Source organism: Lolium rigidum, chromosome 3, assembly GCF_022539505.1.
Source record: "Lolium rigidum isolate FL_2022 chromosome 3, APGP_CSIRO_Lrig_0.1, whole genome shotgun sequence".
NCBI classification, from domain to species: domain Eukaryota; kingdom Viridiplantae; phylum Streptophyta; class Magnoliopsida; order Poales; family Poaceae; genus Lolium; species Lolium rigidum.
This window is the reverse complement of record NC_061510.1, coordinates 275882270-275900029: the sequence shown is the minus strand read 5'-3', so window position 1 is coordinate 275900029 and position 17760 is coordinate 275882270. Positions and strand designations below refer to the sequence as shown.

Here is a 17760-nt window from a genome sequence, read left to right as displayed (position 1 = left end):
TGCTGACAAAGTATGCAAACTTCAGCGTTCAATCTATGGACTGAAGCAAGCATCGAGAAGTTGGAACCGACGCTTTGATAAGGTGATCAAAGACTTCGGGTTTATACAGTGTCATGGAGAGGCCTGTATTTACAAGAAAGTGAGTGGGAGCTCTGTAGCATTCCTGATATTATATGTAGATGACATATTATTGATCGGGAATGATATAGAACTATTAAGCGAGTGTAAAAGGTTATTTGAATAACGAGTTTTTCAATGAAAGACCTTGGTGAAGCATCATATATATTAGGCATCAAGATTTATAGAGATAGATCAAGACGCCTAATAGGGCTATCACAGAGTACATACCTGGACAAGATTCTAAAGAAGTTTAGAATGGACGAAAGTAAGAAAGGGTTTTTACCTATGTTACCGAGGCAAGGTCTTGAGTAAGACTCAAGGACCGGCTACGGCGGAAGAAAGAGAAAGGATGAATCAAATCCCCTATGCTTCGGCGAGTAGGCTCTATTATGTATGCCATGCTATGTACAAGACCGGATATAGCGCATGTTGTTAGTTTGACTAGCGAGATATCAAAGTGATCCAGGAATGGAACAACTGGACAGCGGTCAAGAATATCCTGAAGTACTTGAAAAGAACTAAGGATATGTTTCTTTGTTATGGAGGTGACCAAGAGCTCGTTGTAACAAGTTACACCGATGCAAGTTGGAACACTGATCCTGATGACTCTAAGTCACAATCTGGGTACGTGTTTATATTGAATGGTGCTGCAGATAAGCTGGGCAAGCTCGAAGGCGGTGCACGGTGGCGAAGTCTTCAACGGAATCAGAGTACATAGCGGCTTCCGCAGGCTTCATCGAAGCGGTATGGATGAAGAGGTTCATTGTAGAGCTCGGTGTGGTTCCTAGTGCATTGGACCCATTAATCATTTACTCGTGATAACATGGGTGCCATCGCCAATGCACAAGAGCCAAGGTCACACAAGAGGCTGAAGCATATCAAGCTGCGTTACCACTCGATTCGCGAGTACATCGAAGATGGAGAAGTAAAGATTTGCAAAGTACACACTGATCTGAATGTAGCAGATCCGTTGACTAAAGCTCTCCCTAGGGCAAAGCATGACCAACACCGAGAATGCCATGGGTGTTAGGTATATTACAATGTAATCTAGATTATTGACTCTAGTGCAAGTGGGAGACTGAAGGAGATATGCCCTAGAGGCAATAATAAAAGTAGTTATTATTTATATCTCTATGTTTATGATAAATGTTTATATATCATGCTAGAATTGTATTAACCGAAACATTAGTACATGTGTGATATGTAGACAAACAAGAAGTCCCTAGTATGCCTCTTAAACTAGCTTGTTGATTAATGGATGATTAGTTTCATAATCATGAACATTGGATGTTATTAATAACAAGGTTATATCATTATATGAATGATGTAATGGACACACCCAAATTAAGCGTAGCATAAGATCTCGTCATTAAGTTATTTGCTATATGCTTTCGATACATAGTTACCTAGTCCTTATGACCATGAGATCATATAAATCACTTATACCGGAAAGGTACTTTGATTACACCAAACACCACTGCGTAAATGGGTGGCTATAAAGGTGGGATTAAGTATCCGGAAAGTATGAGTTGAGGCATATGGATCAACAGTGGGATTTGTCCATCCCGATGACGGATAGATATACTCTGGGCCCTCTCGGTGGAATGTCGTCTAATGTCTTGCAAGCATATGAATGAGTTCATAAAGAGACCACATACCACGATACGAGTAAAGAGTACTTGTCAGGAGACGAGGTTGAACAAGGTATAGAGTGATACCGAAGATCAAACCTCGGACAAGTAAAAATATCGCGAGACAAAGGGAATTGGTAATGTATGTGAATGGTTCATTCGATCACTAAAGTCATCGTTGAATATGTGGGAGCCATTATGGATCTCCAGATCTAAAGAGTACTTGTCAGGAGACGAGGTTGAACAAGGTATAGAGTGATACCGAAGATCAAACCTCGGACAAGTAAAATATCGCGTGACAAAGGGAATTGGTATCGTATGTGAATGGTTCATTCGATCACTAAAGTCATCGTTGAATATGTGGGAGCCATTATGGATCTCCAGATCCCGCTATTGGTTATTGGTCGGAGTGAGTACTCAACCATGTCCACATAGTTCACGAACCGTAGGGTGACACACTTAAAGTTGGATGTTGAAATGGTAGAACTTGAATTATGGAATGGAGTTCGAATATTTGTTCGGAGTCCCGGATGAGATCCCGGACATCACGAGGAGTTACGGAATGGTCGGAGAATAAGATTCATATATAGGAAGTCATATTCCAAGTTTGGAAATGATCGCGGTGCATTCTATGGCAGGTTCTAGAAGGTTCTAGAAAAGTCCGGAAGAAACGCACTATGGAAGGTGGAGTCCACGAAAGACTCCACAAGCATGGCCAGCCAAACCCTAAGGAGGAGGAGTCCCGAGTGGGCTCCACCTAGAGGTGGCCGGCCACCCCACCTAAGGAAAGGTGGGAGTCCCACCTTGGGTGGGACTCCTCCTTGAGTAGGTTTCCCACCTTTGGGAAGGTTTTGGTGTTGGGGTCTTATTCGAAGACTTGGACTACCAACTCTTGGGGATTCCACCTATATAATGAGGGGCATAGGAGAGGGGCTGACCACCACAAGCCCCATAGCTTGGCCGCACCCCATAGGTGGCCGGCCACCCCTCTCCCAACCCTAGCCGTCCCTCTCTCCTCCTCTTCTCCCGCACGCTTAGCGAAGCTCCGCGCGAGATCTCCATCGCCACCGCCACCACGCCGTCGTGCTGCCGGATTCAAGGAGGAGCTACTACTTCCGCTGCCCGCCGGAACGGGGAGAAGGACGTCGTCTTCATCAACAACCGAACGTGTGACCGAGTACGGAGGTGCTGCCCGTTCGTGGCGCCGGAACCGATCGTGATCAAGATCTTCTACGCGCTTTTGCAAGCGGCAAGTGATCGTCTACCGCAGCAATAAGAGCCTACTCTTATAGGCTTTGGAATCTCTTCAAGGGTTAGTCTTGATCATCCCCTCGTTGCTACCGTCTTCTAGATTGCATCTTGGCTTGGATTGCGTGTTCGCGGTAGGAAAATTTTTGTTTTCTATGCAACGTTATCCTACAGCAAAAGCAAGAACACCAAAGGTGGTTAAATCCTTCACACTCCAATTCCACCAAAGCAACAAATGCTATGGACAAATTAGAGAGCAATAACAAAGGAGGAAATCAACAAATGACTCCAATATCTAGATCCCAAGAGTTACCCTCACTTACAAGAGAAATTGATTGGTAAAGGTTGTAGATCTAGATCTCCTCTTTGAAATTCCTCAAGAATATGCAAGAATCACGGGAGGAAAGGGAGAGGAAGCAAGCTTAAGAGGTTCAAGAATGGTGGTAAAAACGTGATTAAGAACCCTAGAAAACAATGGGGAAGAAGGCCCCTTTTATACCCCTTCAAGAAAAATGACTGTTTGAGCCAAAATCGAGCCAATCGGCGCTGAGCTCGGAAGGGCCGGCCAGGGTGCTGACCTACCCGGCATGCCGGCCCAGGTGCCGAGTTACCCGGTAGAAGCACTCGGCATGCCGGCCCAGGTGTCGAGTTACCCGGTAGCAGCACCCAGCATGCCGGCCCAGGTGTCGGGCAGCCCGGCAGCAGCACCCATCACGCCGACCCTAACGTCGACAATGCGACAACTTTTGCACCTGGACTCCGTTTGAAATGAAAATAATTTTGTTGAAAAGATAACGCTGAATAGAACCCCAATAAATATTGTAAATATTGAGACTCCTCACATAATATTTTAGATTATTTTAGAGAGGGATCCTCCCAACATCAAGAAACGTAAAGACATCCAAACTCGAAAACGCAACACAAGATGCATACGGATTCCATTTTTGATGAACTTGGACTTGTTGAAAAGCTAGCAACAAGCTCAAGAACCTCACACAGAAAAACACCAAGAAGCAACAAGAATACGGATGCAAAGAATGCAAAGGATTGAGCTTCCTAAGACGATGCGATCAAGTTACCCAACCGAAAGTCCCTCTTGATAGTTCGGCTATCTATCCTATAACCTGGTCTCTCAACAACCACCTTGAGACCGGTAAAAGGAAAAAACTAGCAAGGCCATACCTTTGCCTTGCGCATTCCGCTTGATCTTGATGATGACGCTTCATGCTTCATTTAAGTCGGAATGCCCACTTGATCATTGTTGCTTCGTGAAGACTCATGATTACTCCCCTATACATCACTATTGGAAAGCTCCATTGAGGTACATTTTCACATGTCCATTATCACTAAATGGACGGCAAGCTTCAAGCATGATCTTCTTGATACGCACATCTTGAACTTGTCCTTCTCAACCTTGATGACATCCATACTTGATGTCATCCTCATATGGGCTATATAAGATCATACTCTTGATGCATGCCCATAGCAAGATACCTAACCAACATAGACAACACACATGCACATATATAGTGGGTTAGCTCATGAAGCATAATTCACAAGGCTTAACATACCACAAGATCGCATGATCTGAAGTGGTACACTTTTTATGTTTCATGTGTTGACCAACTTGAATTCAATCTTCACTCTTAGTCTTGGTCAACCTTGTACCTTTTCATGCTCAATCATAATATCTTGAGGTACATAAAGTACTTCTTCATTTGATTGCATGCTCTAAACCTCAGTCAACCATAGCTCAACTCATGAGTCATGATACTATCATGACACCAACTTAGAGCCAAATCTTGAATTTTTCTCTTGAACTCACACTCTCGATCAAGATCTTGATCATATAATATTCTTATATTCAAAGTTATGATCTTGATGTCAATACCAAAGATATATATTTATCTTCTTGGCATCCACACTTGAATCCAACACATGGACTACAAGCAATACCTATGCAACAATCATTCATATAACACAATGAAAACATTAGTCCATTGAGGATATTCATTAATTACCAAAAAACACACTTAGGGGCAATGTACCCTTACACATAGTTCTTTTAAAAATATTGCCATGAGTTTTTTACACTTTTACCACCGCAAAAAAATTACAACAGCAAAAAATATTGTTACATAGGTGGAAGGTACGCTGGAATGATGGGATAAACGACATTTTAAATTTTAGTGAGAGGGTGAGCCAGGATTTTACCTGGGGACGTTCAACATTGTCCTCATGCAAATGGATTTTTTTCCTGAGGGATATACAAATGGAAATTCTAAAGTTACATCCTTCAGGTCATGTGTTTAGCAGCATCATGCACGCAACCCATCAACATATAGCCACGGCCTCGTCCCGTCCGTGCTCGACCTCCGCCCTCCATCCCAACATCCTGAGTCTCCGTCCTCCATCCTTGGTGTCAACCTCCAGCCTCCACCCACACACACACACACACAGCCTAGCCTCATCCCGTCCGTGCTCGACCTCCACCCTCCATCCCAACATCTTGTGCTCAACCTACGGGGATGAGTTTAGACTCACCCGCCGAGCCAGATTCGTCACTGGCGAGTTTGATTCGACAAAGTTAGTGATCGAACAAAAGGTTAGCTTCCTTGATTTTTTTGATGGTCCATGAGTGTTTTTCCAAATGTTGCAAAACTGCGTACACACGGGTGAGATGCTGCCTTGATTCTAGGTGTGTTGACTTTTTTATCTCGGAGTTTAGCTGTGATGGATGGGGATTTACTGCGACAAATAGGGATTTGCTGCACTCAGATCTTTTTGCTACATAGTTCTTTTCAAAATGTTGCCACTAGTTTTTTACAATTTTTCCACCGCGGAAAAAAAATTACAACAATAAAAAAATTGCTACATAGGTGGAAGGTACGCTTCAATGATTGGATAAACGACATTTTAGATTTTAGTGAGTGGGTGAGCTAGGGATTTTACCTGGGTACGTTCAGCATTGTCCATATTATACAAGTGGGCATTCTTTTTTTCTTGAGGGGTATACAAATGGAAATTCTGAAGTTACGGAAATACTCTATTTACGGACTGAGGTGGAAACCGTGGAATTAGGTTTGGGGTGGAGCCAAGCGAATGGATCAGGTCGAATCCTGACCGTCCGTCTGGCGGGTCTCCCCTGGCCGTCAGATCAGAAACCCTAGCCCCTCGCAGCAATATAAGGATCGGCCTCTCCGCCCCGCCCGCCGCCTCCACCTCCCACCTCTACACTCCCAAACCCTTCGCCGGCGACGATGGCGGTCGTGGAGCCTGCCACCGGCGGCGACGTGAAGCTCTTCAACCGCTGGACCTTCGAGGACGTCCAGGTAACATCCGCTACACCCGTGGAGCTCGCAGCAGGTCTAGATCTGGATGGTGCGTAACTGACCATGGCCGACGGCGCGCAGGTGAACGACATCTCGCTGAACGACTACCTGGCGGTGACGGCGACGAAGCACTACACGTTCCTGCCGCACTCGGCGGGGCGATACTCGGCCAAGCGATTCCGCAAGGCGCAGTGCCCCATCATCGAGCGCCTCACCAACTCGCTCATGATGCACGGACGCAACAACGGCAAGAAGATCATGGCCGTGCGCATCATCAAGCACACCATGGAGATCATCCACCTCCTCACCGACTCCAACCCCATCCAGATCATCGTCGACGCCATCATCAACAGGTACTATCCCCTGTTCGCCGTGCCTTTCTTTTTTCCCTTTGCATTCTTACTAGGTGATGTTAGTCTGCGGGCACCCAATAGTATTAGATCTTCACGTTATTGTGTTGCAGTGAAAGCTTATTGCGCTACTTGCTGCCTTGCCATGGTTGCTTATTGTATTGTTTAGTAGTGGAGCACCATCAGGTTAATTCACAGTTTTGTTATTGAAAACATTGCTTCATGGGTGTGGTTGGAATGGTAGCTACACGCCATTTTGGCCAATTCTGATATCTAGTATGGTGCTGCCAGCCTACTACATTCTTTGAAGATTGCAGTGATGATCATCTTTGGAAATTATATCTGATTACTAACATTTATTGATCTTAGTCTGCTAAGAGCTATAATGTGGTCATAGACTTAACAGTTTTCTGAACTTGTTTTGCGCTCACTTTATACATACTTAGCTGGTTAGCTTCTATTTGAGGCTTTGAGTTTGTGCATCTACTATGGATGCACTAGTTCCTGATTTGATTGAACCCTTGGCGCTGAAGATTGTTTTTCTTTGTAATCATTACCCAATGCATATGTTTGTTTGTCCACTTTGAACTCTGAATGACATGACTCTTATTACCCTGATTGCAGTGGCCCACGTGAGGATGCCACCCGTATTGGTTCTGCTGGTGTTGTGAGGAGGCAGGCTGTGGATATCTCCCCCCTCAGGAGGGTGAACCAGGCCATCTACCTGCTCACCACTGGTGCCAGGGAGAGCGCTTTCAGGAATATCAAAACTATTGCTGAGTGCCTCGCTGATGAGTTGATCAATGCCGCCAAGGGCTCATCCAACAGGTATATCATAATCTCTTGCTTGTCCCGTCTTGCCTGCCTTGGCTGAATGAAAATGTGTACTGATGGATGCTAATAACTTGGTTGTTGCAGCTACGCCATCAAGAAGAAGGATGAGATTGAGCGTGTTGCCAAGGCGAACCGTTAAGATGGATGTGCATCTGAGGGTCCCGTTGCGTTGGCTGGAGAGATTTTGAACTCTGTTCTTGTTTACCTGATGATATCTAGTTTTGTTTTAGCGTTTTATCGCGTGAACATTTAGTGGAATGTAAAATGGCAGACTTGTGTCTGGTGCTTGTCTTGTGAGACTGATTCATGTAATCCTGTTCCTACATATTTAATCTTTGTAGGTGCATTTCATGATGCAACCTATCATGAACGTTAGCAGATGCTCTGTGATTCTTTTGATATGGTGTTGCTGAAATGCTGAGGTTTTGGTAAATGGTCACATGAATGAAACTACCGAAATACCACTCAGTGCCTCTCAGTAAGGAAGACCCAAATTGATGTGTATCTTCGTTTCTTGCTGGAATTTTAGTACTAGTACCTGATCGGTTTCTCCCATATATCCAACTGCCGAGTTATCGAATTCAAGAGGTAAAGCTAGAACAGCATTGCACTCGTCGTACAAGAATTGCTCCTTCTCAAGATGAACCTAAAACAGTATACAAACACCAATGCGCGAAACAAACGGACTAAAGTTTTACAGTACGGTATGGAAAGTTTGGCCTACTTGCAAGGCAAGGTTGTTTGCTTGGCTTCAAAATAGAGTTTGGACAGCGGACTGATTGCGAAATTGCGGTTGACCAAATTCTGGTATTTGCCATCTTTTCAAACAAACCACGAAGTGAGTTCACCATCTCTTTGTTGATTGCCGTTTCTCCATCCGTCTTTGACAAGGCATAAAAGATTGGTTGAGCAATGCCGAGTTGCAACCAACGCAATGGACGGGCATGTCAATCGAGCTTTGGTGGAGGATGACGACGAGTGGAGCCATCCCAAACTGCAAGGCTTTAGCCTCGTTCACTTTGCTCGCCACTTGGGAAATTCAGAGTGAGCGCAATGCAAAGGTTTTTTACAACAAGCATGCCCTCACCTTGTTATTCTACATAAAAAATTAGAAGGAAACCATGCCCTCACCTTGTTATTCTAAATAAAAATTAAGAAGGAAATCCGATTGTGGGAGAGTAATTCCTTGTATTTCATTTACGTTCGGACAATCTTATCAAACCACTCTTCTTAGTTAAAAGATCTTATCAAAACACTCTTCTTAATTAATAGATTAAGGCAAAGCTGCACCCCAAACTACAAGACGTACATGAATTGCTTCTCAAGATGAAAATAACACAGTATACAAGCACCGACACTACATGAGCGAGAAAAGTTTTACCGGACAAAAGCCAAGTTGCACTCCAAACTACCAAGTCGTACAAGAATTGCTCCTTCTCAAGATGAAACTAACACGGTATACAAGCACCAACACTTGATGCACAAAACAAGCCAGAAAAGTTTTACAGTACAAAACCAAGTGACCACACCTTATGTGGACACTTGACATGCCATCTTAATCTGTATTTATATACAAATTCTGCAGAGTGAATGCAGGATTGCTCCAAACAGTTTGTTTGGCCATTTGCCGGTCTAAGTGTCACAGCCATCCTAACTCGAGCATATGTCCCTCACTAATCGCTATCTTTGCTCCGTTCCTTAAATCGCGGTCTCCATGCTGCCATGCTCAGTTTGTGCTAACAAGCCTGTGACGAAACTTCTGATCGCTGATCACCGTCCGCTGTCGCCTGAACTTGTGCGGCGTATTGCAGGTTCCAGAGAACCTCTTCGATGGAAGGTCTAGTCGAAGATTCGACGGATAAGCATTTGATCGTAATGGAGACCACCATCGACAACGAATCCTGTGAGGAGGTGCCAAGCACAACAGGATCCAGAACACGCTCGCGCTCTTCCTGGCTTGATATAGACAAAACCTGCATATACATGCAAATATTTCTCAGTTCATTACTTCTCTTTGGCATTAGATGTTAGCACAAATCATTCAGACATGTCTGAGCCCTACTAGCCGAAATGCTGATCATGACAAACTAGCCCGGATACTAAACCCTATTAGTTTCTCTGTAAGCAGCACCGCTGAGAAGGTTTGTGCATTAAATAGTTCACCTTTTGTAAATGCATGTTAAACCTTGTAGGAATGATCAAAAGCTCATTTGACCATAATCCATGTATTAAATAGTCCACAGCTGAATTACACATGGCAAACTTTCAATGGTGCGACTGCATCTCCTGAATTTCATAATACATGTTTTATTTGCTAGAAACTCATTTTATGGCCAAAAAGAAAAAGAATATCAGCTGTGTACTAATTTTAGTACTGTGTATGTTATACTTTCAGTTCCCAATATCTCTACTCTAAGCAATGTAAGCCACCCCAGCAATCCATATTTGGGTAGGCAAGTAGTTGTGCTATAGCCATGTTAGTAAAAAACAAATGTGCATGCTAACAGTGATAGACCATAGGGAATTTTGTTTTCTTAAGTTTATCAGATGAAGCATATAACAGTGCAGGATACTAACAAAAGCATGAACAGAGAAAATCATTAAGTCAGACAGCAGGAAAATACACATAATAAGTGTTGTAAAGACAGATAAAACATGAATTGGTGGGAGGGATCCATCTAAGCGACTAAGCGGCATTTAAATCATATTCCAAAGGCAAGTAGTTGTGCTACTACAAAGCAAGAGGGGGAAACGTACCAGTTCACTTAAAATAAAAGGATCTCCTTTTCTATGTAGTTTTGGGCCCATAAGTACTTCAAGTAATATACAACCAAAAGAACATACATCATCCTGCAAACTTTCCCTACAAAATCATAGACAGATATTACAATTTCGACATATCTGATCATCAGTTTATAGAATGATTCAACTCTATAACCATATTCCCTGATCTATTTTAGAAAGTTGGTGCACTGGTAGGTCACTATAGGATTACATGCAATTATATCTGAACTGCGGAACTCCTTGTTTAGTTATTATGTACAACTATGTAGAAAAATTATATTCTGCAACATGTTATTCTTCAGGGACTTACAGTTCTTCAGCATTATTTTGCACGTATCTCTTCCCTTCTCCTATTGTCTGTAAACCAAAACAAATATTGGCATAAACAACAAGCATGGTTTATCCTCAAAGAAAGCTGTATTAACAGATAGGGTAACATGGGATGATATTTCATTAAAATGGCAAGCCAACCTCATGTTTGTATATCTCCTCTGTTATTATGGACAAACCGTAGTCACTCAGTTTTGCCATATGGTGTTCATCAAGCAAAATACTAGAAGTTTTCAACCGATTATACAAAGAACCAGGAATTATTCCTGTATGTAAGAAATGAACAGCCCTTGCAATGCCGATCAGCACATGCAGTCTATCGCACCATTTCAGTGTTTTCTCAGGACTGGACCCTGCCAAGAAAGTCATGCACAAATAACATATTAAATAATTGAATTGTTATCAATTCATATAACCTTAATTACCATATTTAGGTGTAGTTCCTTACCGGAAAGATAAGAAGACAGAGTTCCACTAGGTACATATTCATAAACAAGAAAAACCCTTTTTACACTTGATTCATCAACTGCGCTATCAATGCAGTGCCCCAAGAGGCAAACCAAATTTGGGTGGCGAAGCTTCGCAAGTAGATCCAAACGAAGCTTTAGGTTTCTTATTGAGTATCGCTGGTGCAATGCCAAACATCTTATTGCAATCACGGTTCCATTTTCAAGTTTTCCCTTGTATAGCTGAAGAATAAGAAAAAGATGTGTATCAACCAAGCTGACCATAAAAAATACTGAAATAGTATGACTGTATGAACTTGAATGCTAGGGAATTGTCTAATTTGCATCACTACAAAACCATAGAAATTATGTTGTTAACATTTTGAACAGTACATATATTTTGAATCTAATATGTAATGTAATTTTGTAAATCAAAAATTTATAAAAAAATCAGCAAACCTTTCCAATGGATCCCTCGCCTAAAAACGCTGATCTTTCAAAGCACTTTGTTGCTTCTTTGAGCTCTTCTAAAGAAAATACACGATGTGTGGGCATTATTTGCGTTCCAAACTTCACAGCTTGAGATATGTACCCTGCAATGAAGAGAGGTAGAAGATGATTCAACACGACGTAGAATTTTTTCAAAACATGGAATTATCATCACTACGCCATTCAGCGGAAGCACATTAACATATAGTTACAAAGTATATGATAATGCAGAGTCAGTACAGAATAGAAACAAGGTAGGTGAGTTACATGCAAAAAATATTTGGATTCACGTTCTCTCTAAAAAAAACATCTAAACTCTAAAAGAACCACATCTGTTTGTCTAAAGAAGAAGGTTAATTCCACAAATTTTCCTAAACAGAGAAGCAAGTCTTAACATGCATTGTAATAAACAATGAAAATAACTGACCAAATTGCATAGCATGGACTCAAACATGTAAACGTCTAGTAAGACGGAGATTCGAGACACGAGGGAGGTTGCACATGCATAAATACAATATTAATCGAGAACAATCTTACTTGCATTTACTAGCAGTTCAGAGGACGTTCCTGGAGTCGAATTATCTTGCATATGCTTTTGCAGTAACTGTTGTTCTGCTGTAACTCTCTGACAGTTTCTTCTGTTTGATGCCACTAATAGAAGAGAAAGAACAAGAACAACCAGCACTATCCCGACAATGGTGACCACAAGTCCAATATCCTTGCTTGATCTTCTTCCCTTATGAGACTGTTCACAATATTTAGTTTCATGCTGGTGTTCAGGGTCAGCACTAAAGCAATTCCCGTCGAACTTAACAACCCTGTTATTCAAATTAGCATTTAGGCAAGCAGGCAGGTCACCTGTGAGTCGGTTAGTAGAGAAATCCACAAATCCCAGGGTGCTGCTGCATGTTAAGCTACTAAGAAGTGATCCACTGAGCATGTTTGCTGCCAAGTTCAGATAGCTGATGTTTGGGAGACCAAAGAGTTTTTCAGGAGGATTGCCCTCGAGAAAGTTGAACGAGAGATCAAGGTGTTGAAGCCTGTTCAGTTGACCAAACTTTTCAGGGATTTCACCCTTGAAAGAGTTCTTGCTAAGCAGGACTGTTACCAATGATGTAGGCATGTCTGGAAGCTCTCCATCTAACTCGTTGTCCCTCAAATCAAACATTTCAAGTCTATTTAAACTAACCAAAAGTGGAATCTCGCCTGAGATGTTATTGCCGGCAAGAGCTAGCTCTGTAAGCATTGTAGCTTTACCAACTGATGCTGGTATTGAGCCCTTTAAACGGTTGCCCTGCAAGCGAAGGACGGTGAGGTTCGAGAGCGAACCAAACCAGTCTGGCACGGTCCCATTGAAGTAGTTACCATCCAGTGTCAGGGTCTGAAGCTTCGACATGGCCGACAGCTTTGGAGGGATCGATCCATACAGAAAATTGGAGCTCAGGTCAAGCACCTGCAGCGAAGACAGACGGTGAATCTTCTCAGGGAGAGGGCCCCATAGGCCCAAGGACACCAAGATAACAACCCTCAAGGTAGTCAACCTTGTCAGAGTAGTAACAAACGAGTCGATAACAAAGGCTTCAGAGAGGCTGACATTGGGAAAAGGATAGCCACTGAACTTTGGTGGCTTGGTGATCCTATCACCGACTATCTTGAGCTCGGTAATGTCATTCCCCTCGCACAACACTGTAACCACCGAGGTGGGCTGAGTGTTGCAGGGGTCACCACTTGGATTGTTCCAGACATCCAGCTGCCTGGGGTACTCCAGCTGCTTCCTGAGCTGCTGCAGCAGCTCACTCTGTGAAGACTGCTCGCTTCCTCGGAATAACATCAAACAAGTTGTGGCCATGACAAGAAAATTTAGCTGCCAAGCCATTGGGGCTCAGTTTTGTCCTCACTTCGCTGCCTTCTACAGTAGTTGTACACTATCCTATTTCCCAACCAAAAGTTTCGGAATTTGAGCCCGGATTTTGATAATGAGTGAAGATGGAGGGCAGGATGGAGAGTTGCAGCAGCAAAATTATTCGTCGAAAAACTTTGCTTTTCTTGCTCTCAGTACATTGTCCTGCAGAAATTAAAGAAACTGAAAAGGTGAGGAAAATGAAATAAAGGAGGCAATTGGCAAAAATGTGTCTTCCCCTAAAAAAAGGGAAGCAAACCTGTCAGAGAATCTGATCCATATTATCTGTCTTACCATAAAAAACTATTTTGGTGAACAGATTCTACCCCAGTTTGAACAAGAAAGCAGGCGGAACAGTTTTCATGTGTTTGCAATAAAAAAATATGTGAAGGTGCGGGCTCGTAAATCTGGTGGGAGCCCACAAGGAAAATGACATGCTGGGGCAACTACAGGGCAAAGCATTGATTTGCAATAAGGGTAGACCTACAACTGCAGTAAACTGAACACGTTCTACTGTACTTCAAATGCAAATATCTGAAGCTATTTGGTTAATTTTGAAGGAACATTTTCTTTTAAAAACAAACTACTGACTTTGCAAGAGAACTCTTCTTGCAAGAAAAATCCTGGAGGGAGAAAAATAATGAACAAGTTAAGTAATACACAAATCTGAGCTTGCTAGTAAAAATGGAGAAAACTTGCCAAGATAGGGAGCAAAATCGAAGGCAAGAAAACTGCAGTGAACTGAAAATCGAAGGCAAGTCCAATTTTAAGTTTGGAGGTAGAGGAAAAATGAGGAAAATGCATAAACTTCACTACTCCAAATCACCCACGCGCACACAACAAACAACGGTGATAAAATTGCAGAGAAGAGGGGAAGGGGAATGTAACAAAATTTTGCGAGGAATATCAACAGCATTTGGACTTGCATTGCAGGGGAACTACAAATCTCTAACCTGACTGGTGACTGCCAAGGGTTCCCCAAGAAACACCACCAGGTGCTCACCACGAAGTTCAGGAGGTAGAGGCGAGAGTTAAGGGAGGGAGAGGCGGCGCTGGCGCAGGTGAGACGGCCGCGGCGGCCGTCGCTGCTTCAAGTGTGGGGGGGAGAAGAAGAATGTCCCAGCGCACATGTGATCTATCACCCGCTCGTCCCTTCCCCCAGCAAGCAAGGCAAGCAGGATGAGGCAGCGGGCGCGGGCCTGCACTGCGCGAGATTAATTGCCCGTGGACGGTGTCCGGTGTCCGGTGGGCAAGCAAGCACAGGCACAGCCAACGCTTCCAGCTACCGCTACCTCACCATGGAGCTGAAACGCATCGACCCATCCACCATTGTTACTTCTCACTCCGAATGGGACCTGGACCTCCCTCGCGGTGATTAAGCTTAGCAGGAGGAGTAAAAGCACGAGCAACACGGAGGAGCAGGCACTGGCGCGCGGTGGTTGGGGGTGGCAGGACGGAGCCAAAGCTTGGGTGAGGTGGTGCGGTGGGCACTGGGGCTCGAGCAGTAAATATTGTTCGTCAGCAGAGGTAACCGCTTTTAATATCTTTCTGACTCGGTCTCGGGGAGCGGGAAGAGGGTGAAAGTAAAGATAATCTTGAATCCCCTCCAACTTGATTTTCTGCGCTTGCAGTAAGTATGACCGGGCTTATAGGGTAGAAAAATCATAAAAATAGGAAAAATATAAGATTAAGATATGATGGCTAGTTAATTTTTTTAGTAAGATAAGTTGTGTTTAATTGTGTTAAAGTAATATTTTAGGAGGTATGATCTAATATTTTATTCCTACAGGATATATTCGTATGAATCACACAACTAGTGTAGAAAAAATTCGCATATGATCTAAATCCTACACAATTTTTATACGAATACTTTGAATCAAAGAAACCCTAAATGAAATCGCGGCCACGTCGACGCTCTCGACGACATCGTCGTGACGCTGCCGCATGCGCCCTTCCTCGCCGTCAGCCGCATACGCCCTTCCTCGAAGCCACACACTAGTGGAGAACAGGTCTTTCGTCCCAAGCCCCTGGGAGCAACAGTCCCGGTTTTGAACCAAACCGGGTCCAATGAGGGGTACTGGTCCCGGTTCATCGTGGAAACCCTTTGGTCCCGATCCGTTTGGGGTCCGAACCGGGACTAAAGGATTTTTGGGGTTTTTTGGCTCCCCACGCACCTCCACCCCCCCCCGTGGATCGCCTTTTTAACACTGTAAAATAGAAAAGAAAATGATAGAAAATTGAAAAAAAAATGTTTTCAGATTCTTGTATGTTATGCAACCTACTATTAGGGAAAATTAACAAATTTGAATTTTCACTTTTTTTGCAAAAAAGATTTAAAAAATGGTAAAACCGCATTAATTTTTGCATACGACATCGAAAAAAACGTATAATATATCAAAATCATCTTGGGAAAAATTTACATCCTAATTACCCGGGTTTACCCAGTTAGCCAATTTTTGGATTCTCAAAATTCCAAATGAAAATATGAAAGCAGGAAGATTTTAGTTTTTGCTAGAAATTCAGGATTTTATATTTTTAAATTTTTTAAATTAATAATTTCATCATGCATAAAGATTACTATTACTTAACCATAAAGTAAGCCAATTTTTTAGATTTTCAAAGTTTGGCAAAAAAAATATTAAAAAATAATATTAAAGAACAATTATAATACAAATTAAAAAATTAATATTTATATAAAAATAAAATTATAATATAATTATCACAACATGTTATTACGTCATTAGTTTTGTTTATTAAAATAATTATTTGGAATTCGAACAATAAATAAGTGTGACATCAACCAACATGTTAATAGGATTGATATGATACTAGTATCACAACATGCGCGCGAAGCACTTGGAAGCGGGATGGGAAAGGAACTTGGAAGTTAAGCGTGCTAGTACTGGAGTAGTGGGAGGATGGGTGACCGAGCGGGAAGTTGGACCACGGGTAAATAATTTGACTAGAGATTAAGTCTAGTTAGAGACTAAACTAGTTAAATAACTAAAATACTAGAAATTCTGGAAAAAAAAATAGAAAAAAAGGAGGAGCGAAAATTAATTGGGCATAACAAAATGGATTAAAAAAGTTAACAAATAACCTTTAGTCCCGGTTGGTGTTACAAACCGGGACTAAAGGTCATTTTCTCGACGCGCGCCAGCAGCCCACGTGGTGGGACCTTTAATCCCGATTTATTTTACAACCGGAACTAAAGGAAGGGCCTTTAGTTCCGGATGGTTGGTCCCTGTTCCAAAATCGGGACTAAAGCCCTTACCAACTGGGATTATAGGCCCTTTTTCTACTAGTGATAAGCTTTGCTTGCTGCTTGTCGGAGGCTAGTTCTCTTACCGATCTTACCGATGTTGTTTGTGTGTATATACCCTTGCCGAACGAGCTTTGGTCCTGCGACCACTCTTGGACACGCCGACGAACTGCCACACCCACGACTTGTTCGATCATTTGCTCGGTTGAGTTTGAGATACGAACTTTGGCTTCGGTTTTGGTGTTCATTTATGCCAGCAGAGACAAAGATCTAATTACTATAATTTTTCTTTTTTTTACATGAATGGATAGTAGCTCAATCGAGTTTCTCCACAACCATTTCATTCATACATCATTGAACTCGGTGTTTTGACGGCAGCGGCGACCCTCGTCCATGACCAAACGGCAGGAGGATTAGCGATCAGTGAAGGGACGTGGGTCCAATTTGGACCGTATTTCACAAGACAGCCATGCCCGGCTCTACGATGACTAATTACATCCTATCGAAGCACTGAACTCTTCGTACGTTTTTCAAATGCGCTTTCAAGAAAATTAACCGTTCACGTTATTATGCAAGGAGCGAGGCCGTACGATCCGTACTTCCATTGCAAGAACCGTGCCACCTATAATATTGGCTTCTCTTCATACTTGAGGTTGTTGCATCATAAGATTTTTTTTTATTTGACATTTTTTCAGTATGACATGTTCTCACAATAACATCATCATGCCTTGGCGCTCTCAAATATTCTCTAAGCTTAACGAAGAAAATACTCTGGATATTAAATATGAGATCAATAGCAACCCATACAACTGTAGATAATATCTAGTTGTGGGATCTATCCTTGGTGGTTTATATTTGTGAAGACAATCCACAATCGTGAAAAAGGGAAATATGGTAGGTTTCCGAAATAACAAGAGACACGCGGAGCGGCAATGTTTCAACAGTTCATGCATATGCATCATGAGATTCATGATTGGGCAACTCACAATCAATTTCGAAAGGATTTGGTTGAGCCTACGTGAGCCCTCATAGAA

The 17760-nt window shown here is 42.6% G+C and overlaps 2 protein-coding genes across 2 annotated transcripts; one reads left to right on the top strand and one right to left on the bottom strand.

The window, feature by feature from the left end:
* Positions 1 to 6221: 6221 nt before the first annotated feature.
* On the top strand, positions 6222 to 7890 carry LOC124699538 (40S ribosomal protein S5-like). The gene is made up of 4 exons (XM_047231827.1): positions 6222 to 6331; positions 6413 to 6684; positions 7306 to 7509; positions 7600 to 7890. Exons 1-4 carry the CDS (start codon positions 6260 to 6262, stop codon positions 7652 to 7654), a joined length of 603 nt encoding a protein of 200 aa, XP_047087783.1. The 5' UTR covers positions 6222 to 6259; the 3' UTR covers positions 7655 to 7890.
* Positions 7891 to 9251: 1361 nt separating this feature from the next.
* Positions 9252 to 13440, bottom strand: LOC124699537 (probable inactive leucine-rich repeat receptor-like protein kinase At3g03770). The gene is made up of 7 exons (XM_047231826.1): positions 12102 to 13440; positions 11535 to 11668; positions 11078 to 11318; positions 10771 to 10982; positions 10610 to 10656; positions 10273 to 10378; positions 9252 to 9488 (listed from the first exon to the last, which is right to left on the bottom strand). The coding sequence occupies exons 1-7, from the start codon at positions 13438 to 13440 to the stop codon at positions 9252 to 9254; spliced, it is 2316 nt and encodes a 771-aa protein (XP_047087782.1).
* Positions 13441 to 17760: the final 4320 nt, after the last annotated feature.

Coding starts and splice junctions, on each gene's coding strand:
- LOC124699538 (XM_047231827.1), top strand. CDS start 6,260: ATGGCGGTCGTGGAGCCTGCCACCGGCGGCGACGTGAAGCTCTTCAAC. Junction 6,332..6,412: donor GGACCTTCGAGGACGTCCAG/GTAACATCCGCT, acceptor GACGGCGCGCAG/GTGAACGACATCTCGCTGAA. Junction 7,510..7,599: donor GCCAAGGGCTCATCCAACAG/GTATATCATAAT, acceptor TGGTTGTTGCAG/CTACGCCATCAAGAAGAAGG.
- LOC124699537 (XM_047231826.1), bottom strand. CDS start 13,440: ATGGCTTGGCAGCTAAATTTTCTTGTCATGGCCACAACTTGTTTGATG. Junction 11,669..12,101: donor TGAACTGCTAGTAAATGCAA/GTAAGATTGTTC, acceptor TCTTCATTGCAG/GGTACATATCTCAAGCTGTG. Junction 10,983..11,077: donor TCTGTCTTCTTATCTTTCCG/GTAAGGAACTAC, acceptor CTTTCTTGGCAG/GGTCCAGTCCTGAGAAAACA.